At 46.1% G+C, this 17,217-nt stretch overlaps 1 protein-coding gene across 3 annotated transcripts in view; it reads left to right on the forward strand.

Moving 5' to 3' along the window:
* The window catches only part of LOC126536301 (tRNA pseudouridine synthase-like 1), a 70,185-nt gene that overhangs the window by 7,656 nt on the left and 45,312 nt on the right, over positions 1-17,217 (forward strand). For all 3 annotated transcript variants that reach the window (XM_050183221.3, XM_055073106.2, XM_055073098.2), the window contains exons 2-3: positions 13,784-13,847; positions 15,214-15,407. In XM_050183221.3, coding sequence (XP_050039178.2) covers positions 13,784-13,847; positions 15,214-15,407 — 258 coding nt within the window. The remainder of the gene's footprint in view (positions 1-13,783; positions 13,848-15,213; positions 15,408-17,217) is intronic.

The raw sequence follows: 17,217 nt of genomic DNA on the forward strand, positions 1-17,217 counted from the left end.
TTTACTACCCTCTAATTCCTCCAATAACACTGCTAGACTCGCCTCACTAGATAGCGTTCTAACGTTAAACGTTGCCAGGTTCAGATTCCAATGGCGGCCTGTCCGGAGCCAGGTATTCTTAGCACCCTCTGCAGCGTCACAGATCTGACCGCCGCCGTGGTCAGTTGCTTCGCGGCTGCTGGGGACTGAGGGCCGGGGTTTGATTGTTGTATTCATATAGGAGGTTGTGGCCAAGTACTGCACCAGGGTGGCCAATCCTGCTCTGGTGAGAGAGTGCGTTACCGGTTCTGGTCACCGGGATCAGGCCGCACTCCAGGCCTGTTTGTGCAATTTTCTCAACACACGTTTTTTTTTTTTTGTATTTTCCGGTGGAGAATAGCGCGGCACCGGGATTTGAATCACGGTCCTCTTGCACTGGAGACGGATACTCTACCGTCCCCGTAGGAGTTAAATTAAAAATTAATTTATGGGGTTTTACGTGACAAAACCACTTTCTGATTATGCACGCCGTAGTGGAGGACTCCGAAAATTTCGACCACCTGGGGTTCTTTAACGTGCACCTAATTCTAAGTACACGGGTGTTTTCGCATTTCGCCCCCATCGAAATGCGGCCGCCGTGGTCGGGGTCCGATCCCGCGACCTCGTGCTCAGCAGTCTAACACCATAACCACTGAGCAACCACGGCGGGTCCCGCAGGAGTTGTACGCCTCATTTAACCTACAGTGGTGCCCTACTTGGTCAGTCAAGGTGGACCAATCTGAGCTCGGTTATACCGCATGGATGGCACTCGGCTAGAGAACCTGGTATTTATGACCTGCACATGTGAGTGTGAGGCCATAAATATTTGAAGATCTATATAAATATATATATATATATTTTTTTTTAGGAGGGTTCCCGTACAGTGATAAAATAAAGGAAAAGACATTAAAAGAAAGAAAAAAAAGAAAAAAAAAAGAAAGAAAAAGGGGCAGAAAAAGAAAGGATCTTAACAGGTGATTTGAACTCGTGACCCTTCGATGTTGCCCAGAAAGATAGCTCAGTCGGTTGGTTCGTCAGGTCCCAGGCTACTTTCAAGCGCCACAGCTCCTGCTCCGAGCCTCACACTTACGTGGAAAGAGACTCATGTTGTTGGAAGGCATATAGTTGGAAGGCATACTTTCTAGGAAAAATGGCCGCTCAAGGAGAAGAGCCAACTCGAGCGGCTTTAGAGGCTAGGAAAACTGCCTTAAAATATTTAGACTTGAGGGAAAGCTTCGTTAACAAACTATAACACGGCAATCAGCACTCGAATACGACGAGAGAAATTACTGAGACGTGGAAAATTCCCTTGAAAAAAAAAAAAATCTGGTTTGCTAGGCAAATGCTTGTATGTATTGAACCTCTTAAAAGATGAGGGGTGAAATATGCGCTCACCGAGAGGGCATCTTCGGCACGAGACATCCCCAAGGCACCTTACAGAGATGTGGAGAGCTTCGCGGCCGGAACGAAGCTTCCCTTCTCCGCCGGCCAAGAGGGGGAAACGCGCTTTCCGATCGCTCAAGGTTGCGCGGACAAAGCCTAACTCTAGCGTCTAGGAAAAGCTTAACCAGGTGCGATGGCGGCACGCATAGCGTGGGAAGCTAGCCGCCAGAATAACTATACCAAGGACTGCTGCTGATGAGGGCGAAATACCTTCGTGTAATTATAATAACCCTAATAGGACTACTTTCGAAAAAAAAAGGAAACGGCCCAGAGGGCTATACTACGAGAGCTATGACTGATAGTTTTCTCTCTATATATATATATATATATATGAGATGAATATATATATATATATATATATATATATATATTCATCTCATCTATGGGATCGCATGCGCGTGCTGTTTCTTTGTCTCTGCGTGTAGTACAGTGAAGAGAGCCAGTTTAAGGGCGGAGAAGAAGAAAGAAGAGAAAAGCAAAAACTGCAGCGCCGTGGTTTTAAAGCGCACCCGTGGTAGAGAAACGGAATGCGATATAAGCGTGCGTAGCCATGATACGCACACGAAAAACTGCCTTAAAATATTTAGACTTGAGGGAAAGCTTCGTTAGCAAACGATAGCACGGCAATCAGATGAGATGAATATTTACAATTAGTATTAGGGTTATAATTATATTCGAGAACGGTTCATAGGGAGCTTCAATTGGATGGAGTCATCCGATAGGCGGCAAGGGAGGTTTTTTCCGGCGCAATTCGCAAGTTGCGACATAACGATGCACAGAGCGATAGAGACCTGGCCAGAAGAACCGGCGTCATACACGGTCATATGTATGCAAAACTACAAGGTGTCCCGCTGCCGGTGCACTGTGAAGGTGTGCTAGAATGATGGATCGCAGATGACGAGGGAGAACAAGGAGCAACTCAGGGCTGTCAGGGTTGATACTGCGGCGGTAGAGGATGCCGTAGTGCAGCACGAACATGCGGCATGTGCCATCGGTGCTGTGAGATTGGACTCCGACGATGATGGACTGTAAGGATGCGTCGCATTGTTGTTCAGCGCGCATGTCAGTCATGTGAGTCAAAGCCATCACGCAGGTCACCGGATCGTGCGCAGCAGGATTGGGAGGATCCACGGGGGGATGAGAGAGGAAGTCAGCGTCCTTGTGCAGACGTCCAGACTTATAGTTGATAATACATGAAAATTCTTGGAGCCACAAAGCGCAGTGACGAAGCCGGCCTGTTGGGTCCTGGAGGGAAGACAGCCAGCTGAGTGTGTGGTGGTCTGTAATGACTGAAAACATGTGGCCTTACAAATATGGCTGGAGCTTGGCGACAGCCCGAACTAAAGCCAAGCACTCCCGCTCAGTGATCGAGTAATTCTCTCCGCAGGTGACAGCAGGCGGCTGGCGTAAGTTATCACACACTCGGTACCATTCTGTTGCTGGGCGAGAACAGTGCCGATGCCAGTGACGATGCTTGCGTCAGTATGGACTTTGGTCGGTGTAGATGGATCAAAGTGGGCAAGTATGGGAGAGGTAGTTAGAAACCTGAAGAAAGCGGTGAATGCGTGATCCTGCTCAGGGTCCCATGAGAATGGCGTGTCTTTCTTAAGATCTGCCAAAGGCTGAGCAACGTCGGCAAAGTTTGTTGACGAAAAGGCGAAAGTAAGAACATGGGCCGACGAAAACACATGTCAGAAGCAGGACGTGGCACAGGGAAACTGCGTACGGTGCAAACTTTTTCCGGATCTGGTTGTACACTGGATGTGTAAATGAGGTGTCCCAACATGGTAATCTGACGGTGCCCGAATTGACATTTCGTGGAGCTCAGTTGGAGGCCGGCTTTTTGAAAGACCGCAAGAATGGCAGCGAGTTGGGTAAGTTGGCTGTCGAACGTGGGAGAAAAACAATAACATCGTTAAGATAACAAAGACAGGTGGTCCATTTGTAGCCTCGCAGAAGAGAGTCCATCATACATTCAAATATTGCAGGAGCATTGCATAATCCAAAAGGCATGACTTTGAACTAATATGTTAACATCAGGTGTGATGAAGGCCGTCTTCTCGCAGTCCATTTCATCAACTGATATCTGCCAGTAGCCGGATCGAAGATCAATGGACGAGAAATATTTAGCTCTGTGCAAACTTATACCCCGCACTTCCACCAATATGTTATGGGGATGTTGGGAGTATAAGACTGTATTTACTACAGTGTATATACAAGCAGAGTCAATGAGGCTAAGATGGCTGACTAGCAACAACACGCAGCCGCCAGCGTCTCGCGACCTTCCTCCTCTCTCTTCTTTTATGCTTCCGTAGCAATATATACATATATATATCGTAATCTTGTCATTATAGTGTAATCTTGTCATTATAATCTTTCGTACCGCGATCTATTGTGTGAGTCTGTCTGGTTGGAGTTCGTGCAGATTGTCCTGTAAATTTTGGCATCTATTTATCATTCCCCACCATCATCTTATTCTTACTTTTTTTTCACAGCTAGAAGAAATACTTAGCATCTTAACCAATGAAAACAAGAACTGCACTACAAGAGAAACTTGCACGAGTTGGGGGCGATTCATGTTTCGGAAATTAACAGCGCAAAACAGACAAATTTTCGAAACATCAAAGCAAGAACATCATCATTTGTGGTGACATTAACGTAAACATACTCGATCTCAACTGTCGATCATGCTCCGATTATATCTATTGCTTGCATTAGCTATGGTTTCTCTTTAATCGATATTCCAACAAGGCGTGACACTTCGGTTCTTGCACTTTGATAGATCATACATTTTCCTCGTCACCTTCTGATTATACCACTTGAGTAATAGATATTTCATTACTGACCACTATCCTCTGCTCTTCTTTCTAGGTGTCTGAAAGCATACGCATGTTGCCAATATACCAAAAGTTATTTCAGTGAAACTTTATTTGTACAGAAAGTGCAAGGTACATATTGGAACAGTGTTTCTTTAGGGAAACTGTCCTGTGAGGGCGAATTTGATATCTTTATCAGCAATAACAGACTGCACAACTCGTGTGTTCCTTAAGCATAGATTCTCATCTCCTAGACATCCTTGGATTACAAATGTGTTGCTGCACTCTATAATAAAAAAAGGATAATCTTCTCAAAAAGGTGAAATTGCAGCCTCTCAAACAGCTTTACAAACTAGGTTTAGGAATTATAGCAATACCCTTTTTGGTATACGTGCAAAACGGAACTATTATGAACAATGGATATTTCAGAATGGAACAAATACCAGGTGTAATTGGGAGCTTATTAAACAATTTCCTATTACAGAGTCTGACAGACATTAACAAATAATTTATAACAGTGTTGTATGCACTAAGGAGACTGGCATATGAAATGCTTTTAGTTATAATTTTGCCGCTTGCTAGAATACACTATCGCCTAGTGTTCAGTGCCATCTCCCATGTAGCCCTCAGTCATTTTTCCCTTGTCTGGTTTCCTCAGAAGCTTTAAAAGTACTTCTCTTAATGTTACTGGACCTGACCTGGATTATATCCAGCCTTCTTGGACAAAACTGGTTGTGGCTGACAATATCTGTAAAAACCAATGGTAACAGAAGTTTTTGAACAGGTACATTTCCTGATTTGCTGAAACATGGAAAAGTAGTCCCTGTGTTCAAAAAAGATTCTCTTGTCAACAATAATAACTACCGCCCAATTTGCATTTTGCCACTTTTTTAGTAAAGCCATTGAAAAACTTATTTACAGTCGTCTAATACACTATCTAAATAAATTTAACCTTCTTTCTTCATTCTTGTTTAGTTTTAGGCATGGTTATTCAATGGAATTGGCATTAACTTCAGAGATTAAACAATTTATTGACAAAGGTTTTATTGTAGGAACCATATTCATTGATCTAACAGAAGCATTGACTCCCTAGATCATTCTATTCTTCTGCAGAAGCTTGAGTCTTTCGGTATTACTGGCCCACCTTTAAATCTTATTCGTAGCTACTTGTCTAACAGACCTCAATCAATGTATATTATTGGCCGGTTCTCTTTTACTAATTAATTAACTGTGGCATTCCCCAAGGCTCTATACTAGGTCCATTGTTGTTCTTAATCTTTATAAATGGCCTACCTAATGTACTTGCCATTTTTGACTGTTTTGTATATGCTGATGGCACGACCATTTTTTAATCACAGAAATCGTTTACCGTGCTTCAAGACACCCTTAGCACTGATCTTAACAATGTGTATTCTTGGTGCAGAGATAATCAGCTTCAAATCAATCCTATAAAACTATGTTTGTACTATTTCTTAAAGGGCCCCTGAAATGGTTCGGACACATGTTGTAGACACCTAGGGCACAGCTACAGTTAATCATTCGCACTACAATTAAGAAATATAAAGAAAAAAAAATATTACGAAACCTACAGACGATTACCAGTTACCCTCCTTCATAGCCGTGCATTTTCTCCTCAACTCGTTCGCCGAGTGATTGGGGCTAAGCTCTGCCTTCACTGGCTCTGCGTCATGATGGCACGTCGTGTTGTCTATTTCTGGTTGTCGAGGACCAAACGTCAAAGCCTTTCCAACCTCAACGCCAGCAGCTTGGCACTCAATCCCAAGCGAGATCTATCAAAGCGACGAGCAGCGAAGCCTTGTACGCATTCTGTCGCAGCGCCGAGCGTGTCCGGTATGGACGTCAGACTCTGGAGTTTTGCAAGACCGTAGCGCCACCTGCCGGTGCGAAGAGGCTGTAATTGAGTAGTGCGAAGCCCGACTCCCTTGCTAAGTTGCCTATGCAGCTAGCGACTGCGAAACAACGATTTAACTAGATTTTGGTCCATATTGCGAGAATTTTCCGCATTTACCACCCAGACAGAGAGCTATGAATTTCTACGCTAGCCGGACGCGCCGCCGAACTGCCATAAAGCGCTTGCTGGCTCACTCGTCAGACTGATGGTAGAAGCGACAGCAACTGCGATAGCTCCGCGTGCTACGAAGAAACGCCGCAATCGACGCTACTGTTGTGTTGTAAATTGCCATGAATGTGAAGGACGGAATAACTTTCTGTAACATTCAGTTTGCCGAATAATGTTCAGTTTTGCCGATTCCCATCGCGATCGTATGAAGGGGAAAGGCGAGAGCGCTGTGGGCCGTTCAACCTGTTGGGTAATTGGATTACTTGCATTCCCCACAACGCAGCGGCTTGCATGAGAAAGTGCGACAATTTTGTTCTTCTGTAATTGTGTTGCGTAGCCCTGATGGAGGACCGTGGTGACCAAATGAGAACTCAAGAATCTGCAGCCGCCACTTCGTTGGTAACAGAAAAAACAATGTTGCGAACCATCCTCCTTATGTGCCATTGATATCTCCACCTTTTAACAGATGTCCGCCTCCGCTTGACTCAACAAGTGGAACGGAGAGATTTGGCAGGTCAGCTTAACTGAACATTTTGGTTCATTTATGAATTCAAAATCCTGTTCTAGAGCATCGTTGTATCGCGAGCTCATTTCTACTTTCGGTATTTTGTATGTCCTGCGCCGATGCAACAAGCACGCTTCGCAATGTGCTGAGCCTGCTCGACTGCGTTTTTCAAATCTGAGCAATAAATTTGCTGTAGGAGCACTGGATGAGTAATTGCGGAGTAATGCACGTGTGTAAAGAAAAAATGTCACGTTTATTTACATTTATTTGTGCGCGCTTGTTGCTCAAAGCGTCTGCGAAAAGTTCAAATTAAGGTACTGAGCGATGCTGTAGCTCCTGCGAGAAAGAAAGATGCAGCGCGTAGGCGCTGTCGGAAGCTTACTTTCATTATGATCGCACGCTGTTTGCTGCCTTGGAAAACGTTTTCTGTTTGCTGCCCTGGAGAAGGCTATGAATGGATTTACTCTCTGTAAATAATTGCGAGACAAAACATTACGATAAAATACATAAAGATATAGGAGATAGTTAAGTCTTGTGTTCAGGACATACTCAATATGAACCAATTTGAAATGTTTAGATTTTTATGCTGATATACCTATAGACAAACCTGATGCTCTCTGTACTTGCGAGTTGCAGCACGCCGAAATAACACTTAATACTTTATATTGTACACGTACTTCGCCCTGCTGAGCTTCCTTTCCGAAGCGTGGATGGGCGGAAGAAGCTTTCCAGGTCCTTGATTTTTAGGAAACCATGCCTCAACACAAACGAAAAAGAAGGGTCCATTGTGGCCTATGCACCTTCGCTTGCGGACAGCTCTCCTTGCACTACTCAGTTCGTGCCAAGGCTCTGATGGGGGCGCTGGTGACGGGTTTTTGCGCAGCGCCGCCTGGGCAGAGTCTGAGGTCCATTCTGGTAACCACAGGCAAGATGGGAATTGCGATGGACGAGTGGAGGCATAAACTCAAGCTGATGAAGGAGCTTTAGCGTAGACGTACGTGAGCAGCCTGATCAGTCTGCATGGTCCAGCCACCTGGTGGTGCAGAGCCCAACCAGTCAAACAAAGAGCTAATATTGCTCTAACCAAGTGTAAAACATTTTAAACATTTACAAAAACAATGTGTTCAAGATTATGCTTCTAAGGAAAATTTACACCAGCAGCAAAGTAGAATAGACTTCATTACAGCTACTGTGTTCGGTTGAGCTCTGTGCCACCAGGTGGCTGCAACGTGCAGACCGTTCAAGTTTGCGCCTCTGCTCATTCCGTAAAACGGCACGGTGAAATGGCCAGGCCCAGTCCGCTTGTGCTTGCGTTTACCCGAATGCCGGACAAGCGAAATGCTATTCTGGTAGTAATCCTCCGTTGAAAGTGATGGCCGCAAACGTGCAAATCCTGGCGCCGATCGGATAGCGAAGTCTCATGCGCTGCAGCCACTCCGCTCGCCTGTAACATGTCGCAGTTCGACATGTTACAGTCACTATGTTTGCAGCCCAGAAGGTAACATGGGTGAACCATGGTGCTCGCGAAAATAAAGATTGAGATCAACACTGACTGCGGAGCTCTCGTCAACACGGAGCACGTTGTAACACAAGCAGACGACACTTGTTTTGTGCTGGAAGTGCTTAAGTGTAGTGAGGAATTGTCCTTGTGCATTCTCTTTCTGTTACTTTCTTTTTATAGAAACAAATTAACTAACATTCCTACTATTATGAACATCATTTGTTGACCATAAAGGTGGAAACATTATCGATGACGAGCTCTGGGCAGCCAATCGGATAGCTCGCCCCACTGGCATTATTAGGGCAATTTGCTTCATATGATGAGGGGTGGTTGAAAATCCCGCCAAGCAGTGTGGTGCGATTGGAAGCGATGCACATTTTTGACACCTAATAATAAATTACACGCTTTACGCAGAGCACTTAGATGCGTCAATTAATGATCAGAAGGACCTACTCTAACGACTCAGTATGTTCGTACAAAATCGTTTCAGGGTCCCTTTAATAATGATCAAGTATGTGCTACCGAAAGGAAAATTGTTTGATTATTTCCCGTTCCAAAAGTGGCTCAAACACATTTCTAATTATGAACTCAAGTACTCTGATTGTTAAAGTTGTAGCGACATATGCACCGATTGCGTTTTTCTTGTTCGGGGCTCTGTTTCCTATGCGATAAGCTACCGAGGGGCAGTCAAGTGGGAAACTGATAGACTGTCGACAAAATAGGTGTGATGGGTTTCGCTCAATATTCTTTTGCTTGATGTTTCGTTTGGAACTTCATTTTTATTATACAAAGGGAAATCCACTCTCTCCCAAGCAGTCAGAGCAATTGGTGAGCAATGTTTAGTTTCGGAACTAATGCATGTTTCGTGCACACACGACACTCTGACATGACAGGTTCTTGAGGCGTTTTTACTTCGCCCAACATACAGGTCAAGTGGGCACAGCCCGAAAAATCTTGACCAATAGTGGAGGGATAATGACGACAAAGGCATAGAATCGGAAATAATCTTTAAAGGGAAGCTGAAAGGTTTTCCAGAAAAAATGAGTGAAGAGCTGTATGTCGTGGTTTTCAACCCTCCGAATTCGAATATCGCATCAAAATTGAGCGAAAGAAGCACAAACAAATTTTATTTCGATGAAAAGTGCAGCAGTAGACTCGGGGCAGCTCGCGCGCCTCGTTTGGTCGGGCGTGATTGGTCGGGCACCTAGTGACGTCAACAATGGTGTTCGTCCGGACCGACCGCTGCCGCTACACATGAACCACGGTGCAAGGTAGTTTCATGCTGTTTTGCCGAGACGGTAATGGAAAATTTCGAGAGCTTGCGTTTCTCTTAGGAGTTCGGCGTTAATTCCAAACCCCGCGAGAGCGATCTTGCGCTCGACGGCTTCAAGCGACAAAATGGGCCGTCGCTTGAACAGATCACTCAGTGTTGTCGCTCAATCGCTCGTTTCTAGTAATCTAGAACTCGTCGCTAGTCGCCCGGAAGTGCTATGAGCGACTAGCCAATAGCACGAAGCTGGAGCTGGATGTACATAATTCAAATACTACTGATTGTTGCATGGAATGAGCAAACTATTGAATTTTACACATGCAAGAATAAGAACCTAGTGCAAGACCTTCAGAAATATCTTGTGCTCCTTTTTACAGTAAAATACATCAACTTAAATTAATAAAGGATGCATCACTCTAGTTTCGGCGTATATATTGCTGACTTCATACCAGGAAGTCGTTGCTCAAAGCCGTCGCTCATATGGAGTTTGGCTTGTAGGCGATGGGTGAACCTGAAAGCCATCTCCATCGCCTCGCTTGTCGCTGTCGCGTGCAAGATCGCTTGTATGGGGTTTATACTTTAATCCCTACATGTACTAGCCGATTGCGAAGAGCCGGCCTCTCCAAGAAGCAAAAGAGGCTGGTGTAAGCAGTGCTTTCAACGCGAATGAAGGCAAAGTGTTAGCATCTTGTGTTGGAAATGTTCTTTGGTGAGTACGTTTTTGGTAAGCTGCACTCAGCGATCCAGTGAGTTCGTTTCCGGGCAAACAACTGTAGTGTTATGTTCCTGCATGCCTCCTCGTAGAACGTAAGCGGTGATGCGATCTTCAGCATTTGTGTGCTGCCCCAAAGCTGTCGGCAATCTACATGGACAGTTTAAACGCGGGAAAGTTTACCGCCTCTTGTAGCACGTGTAGTGTAGAACCTTCATCAGCGCGCTATCCGCACGCTACTCGTAACCGGTGAATTCCGTCGGCTACATGAGATGGACGGTTTCTCTATGTGCGCGAGAGAAGGGGGAGCGCCGCGTCTAGGCGTGAGCCGGCTTACCAACACATGCAAACTTTACGCTTGCACTGCGTTATGGTAGCTGCATGCAGGCTGTTTCACAGCACACGTGCGAATAGAAAATTCACGGCGCTTGGCGACGAAACCTGCGTCAAGGGTGGGAGATAAACATGCACCTTCCGTTCATCGTGCTAACATGAAGGAGAACCCAAAGTACGCATTATTGATAAACTCTGGTAGTAATCGTCATCACGGAAGTGGTTAGAGCGCAGCAGTGTTCTTGAGCGCTTAAAATTCTTTTGCTTTACAGCAGCCCCCCACTTAGCTGAAAGTTTCTTGTCTTGCGGGAAGTAATGGTAGACAACATCGTCGCGGCCACTTGTTTTCATCCAACTGTAGGCTGCACAGAACGCCGGCATTGTCGGTGTGCACGTTACCTGCCACTCTACATAGACACAAACAAAGGAATGCAGGGTCGAACGAAGCAGCTTGTGACGGCGCGCACGCAGAAACAAGCACGGTGAGGCACGGCCGTGGAGACTGCGAAGGAACAGAACACCAGTGCTGACGTCACGACGCCGCAGTTTCCGGTGTCTGCTCGCATCGTCAGTGTCAGCAGCAGCGCGCGGCGCTCGACGGGGGCGGAGCGACAGCGCAATTTTAACCGACGATTACTTCGCTCCTAAGTGAAAAATCCCCCCCAAAATTTTACCTGCATGGTTTATAAGGTTCCCGCATGCGTATATGAGCGTCTTACTGAATTAAACAGGCTCTTCAGTTTCCCTTTAAATATTGCCACATTGTAGTGATGGGGAAGAACACAGTAGCAAAACTGTGAATGGCAAAACTAAGTTTTTCTTAGGTGAACCTGTGACCGCAAGAACTGGCTACACTCAAAGCACGCACAACGATAGTAGCAAACACAGTCGGTGATCGTCGAAATCTGATCTGCGGGGCAAGCAGGGTGTCTTTTATACATAAGTCACCGAAGGTTCCAGAATAATTGCTGGTGCCTGCGTGTCTCTCAGAAAGTACTACCAAATTCTTGTCATGCATACAGTTAGATTACACAAGGTGCAGTGACAACAGACAATGGCTAGAACCATTGATAACATTCGAGAAATTTCCGATACATGCAGGTGCGTACTGCGCTTAGTGATAACATTTACCATTTTTTAGCTGGTGAGAAGCAGTCTCCCGAAAAAAGATAAACAAGTAAACATGTCAATATTTTTTCCTTGGCATAATCGTAGGACAATGAATTTGTACACATCATTTTGACATGGGGAGCTTTCACGATTTCGTTACGTCACCTGACAGACAGGTGAACTAGGGGTGGCTCGAGAAATTTCCAACAATCGCGGATGGCTAATGATGGACATTGGAAAAGCTTTATGTCATAGCACCCTAGCTGAACTCTCTTCATGAAGATTGCAGCACGGGGTGCGCGGCATCGCTATCACGCAATGCATGTCTGTTGCTGTCGCTGATGGGGTAGAAGAGGGTCTGCAGCGTACCTAATGGGAAAACTGGTGCCGCGGCTGCATGCATCAGAATGCCGCAGCTTCGAATTGGCATCGTTCTCAAAGAGCCTGGACACCTTGAAGCCACGCCTGGCTGGCACTGTCACCATGGGTTCATTCTCTACTAAAACGTGACCTGTGCTTGGATGGGCTTCTGATGTGAAATGTAACAAGTACCAATGGGCTGCTAACTACCTTGGAGCACAGTTTGCACCCACTGTGGACAGTTTGTCGCCAATTCTTGCTTTTCTGTGCTCGCTTGTGCACTGCAAGTGGTGAACTGTATTAGAAGATGCAGTGACTCAAAACTTTTTGTGGAGACCTTACTTTAAGAAGCCTTTACCAGTGCACCAGGGCATAGGCCAAGCCACGTTCAGGGTAAAGCATGCCCAGCATTTCCAAGGCAGCACTGTGGTAAATTGGCATAGAAGGTAGGGCCACATTTGCCTCAAGGTAATACTGTAAGACACTCTAGGCCAAGGTATGTGCAAATTGGTAACGAAGCTTCGATAGAAGCCCACATATCCTGAATATGGTGGGGTGTTGCAACCATTGCCATCTTTGTGTTTGTAAAACTTTTGTCAAAAAAAAGAAAAACTAAAATAAAATAATGATGCCATACCAGGAAGTGATGTTGTATTTAATGCATTTCGTTTACATTCCTTTAAGGCCCAGCATTTCGACCACTACTCAAACAGCTCCTTTTTTTGGCTAGGTGCCCAGGATAATTTTCTGCTTCTCTCGTCCTTCCAGTCTTGTGTCCCAAAAGGCCCCTAGTGCCATCTAGGCTTGAAAAATAAGGAGGAAACAAACTTAATGAAGATGAGGGGAGGGGAGGTAGGAGCTGCGATTAGGCGGACGGGGCTAAGGTGGTGGGCTAGCTGGCCGCCACTAACTTCGCCACCCACTCCGCCAGCCCAGCTTTGGTTTAATGGTTAGTAGGTTTTAGTATGGAATCCCATGCCTCTTGTGAGGGAGTTTGTCGCTGGAGATGTCTGAGAGGAGAATTATTCCTGCAACCCCATCGAATATAGAAAACTTGGTGCAAGAAATTTGGAGAGCAAAGAGCAGGATGAGCTCTTTTGTCGTCTTCTGGCTCCAGATTTTTTGGCGCTGCGTTTTCGAATTAGTATGATAGACCAACACTCACTCCTTTTGAAGCCTATCGAATCCCGGCCGCGGCGGCCGCATTTCGATGGGGGCGAAATGCGAAAACACCCGTGTACTTAGATTTAGGTGCACGTTAAAGAACCCCTGGTGGTCGAAATTTCCGGAGTCCACTACGGTGTGCCTCATAATCAGAAAGTGGTTTTGGCACGTAAAACCCCATAATTTGTTTTTTTTGAAGCCTGATACACTGATCACGTAGTGTTTCGCAAGGAACTAACACCACATTTTTTTTTTGATAAACATGCACTCCATTCTTCCTAGCCTCCAATGTCCACCCCATCTGCAGCAGCTGGCAGATTTAATTTTTTTTCTTGTGCGCTTTCTAGCCTTTATTTTTTTTTCTCATTGTTAAGCAAGAAAAGTGTGTGAAACCAAGGCAGTGTGGGGCTATGCTACGCAGGCGTTGCCACTTCTTGGCTAATGCTACAGTCTACTTTCTTTTCCGTGCAGAGGTATCCAGCGCCAGAGCACCCGCCCCCACACTGAGCACTTCACAGTCCAGGGCGCCATCGAGGTACTATTATGTTCGACATCTGCAGGCACTGTGGCTAATTGTGCACCCCATTGCTCAGCTGTGCACAGGAACACTGGGGCTTTTTGTAGGCTCACTAGTTTCGTTTTTTGTCTGTTGCACTCAGTGTTGTATGCAGTACAAGAAAGTGGAGTAAGTGTAATTTTGAGATGCAGAAGCTTTAATGGCTAGTATTCCTTTAAAACATACTATATTATTTGCCAAAATGAAGGTGAGAGAAAAGAGTGAACAAAACTTGCAGCTATATGCCTTTACATAAAAAGAAAAGAAAATGCTAAAATATATTTAATATACGCAATATTTTGCTATTGAGTAGCCACTATCTGTGAAGAAATCAATTGTTGGTCTTGATTAAGACTCCAGGTACAAAACAATGCCTGAAAGCTCTATAGTTGGCTGTGCCATGTGGCAAAGTAACTCCTTGATGTAATTTCGTCGAAGCCTGACTTAGCATTCAATTCATATGGAAGGAAAGAAGGCGGCAGGAAAGAGCACTACAAACAACCATTCACTTTGTTGCCGCACAGCAATGTGTATATAGTGTAAGAAGGGAAAGGGGGAAAAACAGACAAATCTGAATTCATGTTGCTCGCGCAACTACGAAAAACAAAAGAAACTGACCGATGTTTGACTGATGCAGCATCCACCACATGTGGGTGACATACAACTTGTGCACTCTGCGTACTTTCTTGTGTGATTCTTTTCACGCCATGTGTTCCGCTTTTGCGCCAGATGTGCCGAAAGGATCAGACAAGTTCCGGGTGAATGACGTTTATTAACCCTTGCTTGTGGGTTAAGGCTCGGGGAAGAAAAGGGCACCGCTAGCGAGTGGCACTCTGCTTTTAACACTTGGGGGCGCATGCGCACTTCACAGAGTGCTCTTATCAACATGAGCACCAGCCGACACAACAGCATGCTGCTTCAATAGCTCTTACTTGGGATCGACTGCCACGCGGCTGGCGGAGAGGTTAGAGAGGCTTCATGTGCTCGCTTGAAGACAACCGGAAGTAAACGGCACGACGTCCCATCATGATGCAGAGCTATTGAAGACACAGCTTAGCCCCAATCACTCGGGGAATGAGTTGAGGAGAAAAAGCATGGCTATAGAGAAGGGTATGACTTGTAATCCTCCGTAGCTCTCTTAATATGAGACGCTTTGCACAAATTGTGGTGTGAATGTTTTGCTGTAGTTGTACCCTATGTGTCTACAAAATGTGCTCAAACCGTTTCAGGGACCCTTTAAAAGCGTACAAACTGCATTGTGCAGCTGCTAATAGGTTGTCTTCAACGTGTTCCGTTGTGCATGTAGCTGGTGTGTTGTCAGTGTGACAGAGTTGCTGTGTCGCAGGCAGCCTTGAGCCAGTTGGGATGCCTGGGTGATCCAGTGCTGGTGCTGGCAAGCCGCACCGACACTGGTGTGCACGCATCCGACAGTGCAGCGCATGTGGACCTGCGACCAGCCAACCCAAACCAGTGCTTTCAGCCACAACACCTTGCCGTCGGTCTCAACACTGTGCTGACGCGCCACAAGCACGACATCATGTGAGTACCCTTTTTGAGGTGGAGGTGGTCCTTAGATTCAGAGCACACACTGGGATATTTTGTCACGTGTCTAGTTAGAAACCTGCTCCAAGTCAGGGATTTCCCTATTCCTCACTTTCGGCTTGTGTTTCTCGAGTGTGCGCTGTGCAAAAAATAAATAAATATATATTTATTGTCACGTGGTGGTGACGTTGAAGAACACGGTAGCAATACTGTGAAAGACAAAACTAACTTTTATTGGGCGAACCTGTGCCCAGAAAAACAGGCTACACTTATAGCACAATGATAGCGGCGAACACGGTCGGCGATCGTTGAAAATCTGATCAGCGGGTCAAGCGCCTCAGCTTTTATACAGCAGTCATCGAATGTTCTAGACTAATCGTTGGAACCCGCATGCCTTCCACAAAGTTCTACACCATTCGAGTCACGCGATGAAATCAGATAACACAAGGTCCGGCGACAACAGACAGCGGATAGAAGCATCAATAACTTTCTAGAAACTTCTGATACATGCAGATGCGTCCCGCGCTGTGCGATAACATTTGTTAGGCGGCAAAACGTGGTCGCCCGATAAATATAAGTACATGTGTCAGTCAATACCCCCCTCTTAAAAAGCATCGACCCGATGCTGCAAACAAACGAAAGTAATAAAGAAAAGCACTAGTAGCAAGAAAACAACAAAATAAGGAAGTTCGTCAGCGTCCGTAAAAGGGTTTAAGATGCACCATGTGGAACACTTCAGATCGTGCGCGGTGCCACTGTGAATACGAAATGCCGTCTGGCACGACCTCATAGTCCAGTGCGCCAATACGTCGGATGACCTTGAAGGGTCCGACATATCGTCGCAGTAGTTTTTCACTCAGTCCTCGTCGGCGTATCGGGGTCCACACCCAAACACGGTCGCCGGGCTGGTACTCGAAGAAGCGTCGTCGGACATTGTAGTGTCGGCTGTCAGTATGCTGCTGGTTCTTGATCTGTAGGCGGGCGAGCTGTCGAGCTTCTTCAGCGTGCTGGAGATAAGTAGCGGCGTCAAGATTCTCTTCGTCAGTGACGTGCGGCAGCATAGCGTCGACCGTCGTCGTCGGGTTCCTGCCGTAAACCAGCTTAAACGCTGTGATCTGTGTTGTTTCTTGCACCGCTGTTTTGTAAGTGAATGTTACGTATGTCAGGACGGCATCCCAGGTCTTGTGTTCGACGTTGACGTACATTGCTAGCATGTCGGCGAGGGTCTTGTTCAGGCACTCCATGAGACCATTTGTCTGCGGGTGGTAGGCAGTTGTCCTCCTGTCACTTGTCTGGCTGTATTGCAGAATGGCTTGGGTGAGCTCTGCTGTAAAAGCTGTTCCTCTGTCGGTGATGAGGACTTCTGGGGCACCATGTCGCAGCAGGATGTTCTCGACGAAAAATTTCGCCACTTCGGCTGCGCTGCCTTTCGGTAGAGCTTTAGTTTCAGCGAAGTGGGTAAGATAGTCTGTCACCACGACGATCCACTTATTTCAGGAAGTTGATGTCGGAAACGGTCCCAGCAAGTTCATCCCGATCTGCTGAAAAAGTCGGTAAGGAGGCTTGATCGGCTGTAGTAATCCCGCAGGCCTTGTCGGTGGTGTCTTGCATCGTTGACAGTCTCGACATGTCTTGACGTAACGGGCGACATCGGCGGTTAGGCGTGGCCAGTAATACTGTTCTTGTATCCTCGATAGCGTCTGGGAGAAACCGAGGTGCCCAGCTGTCGGATCGTCATGTAGGGCGTGCAGTACTTCTGGACGCAGCGCCGACGAAACAAGAAGAAGGTAGTTGGCCCGGACTGGTG

Source organism: Dermacentor andersoni, chromosome 3 (genome assembly GCF_023375885.2).
Source record: "Dermacentor andersoni chromosome 3, qqDerAnde1_hic_scaffold, whole genome shotgun sequence".
Lineage (NCBI taxonomy): Eukaryota > Metazoa > Arthropoda > Arachnida > Ixodida > Ixodidae > Dermacentor > Dermacentor andersoni.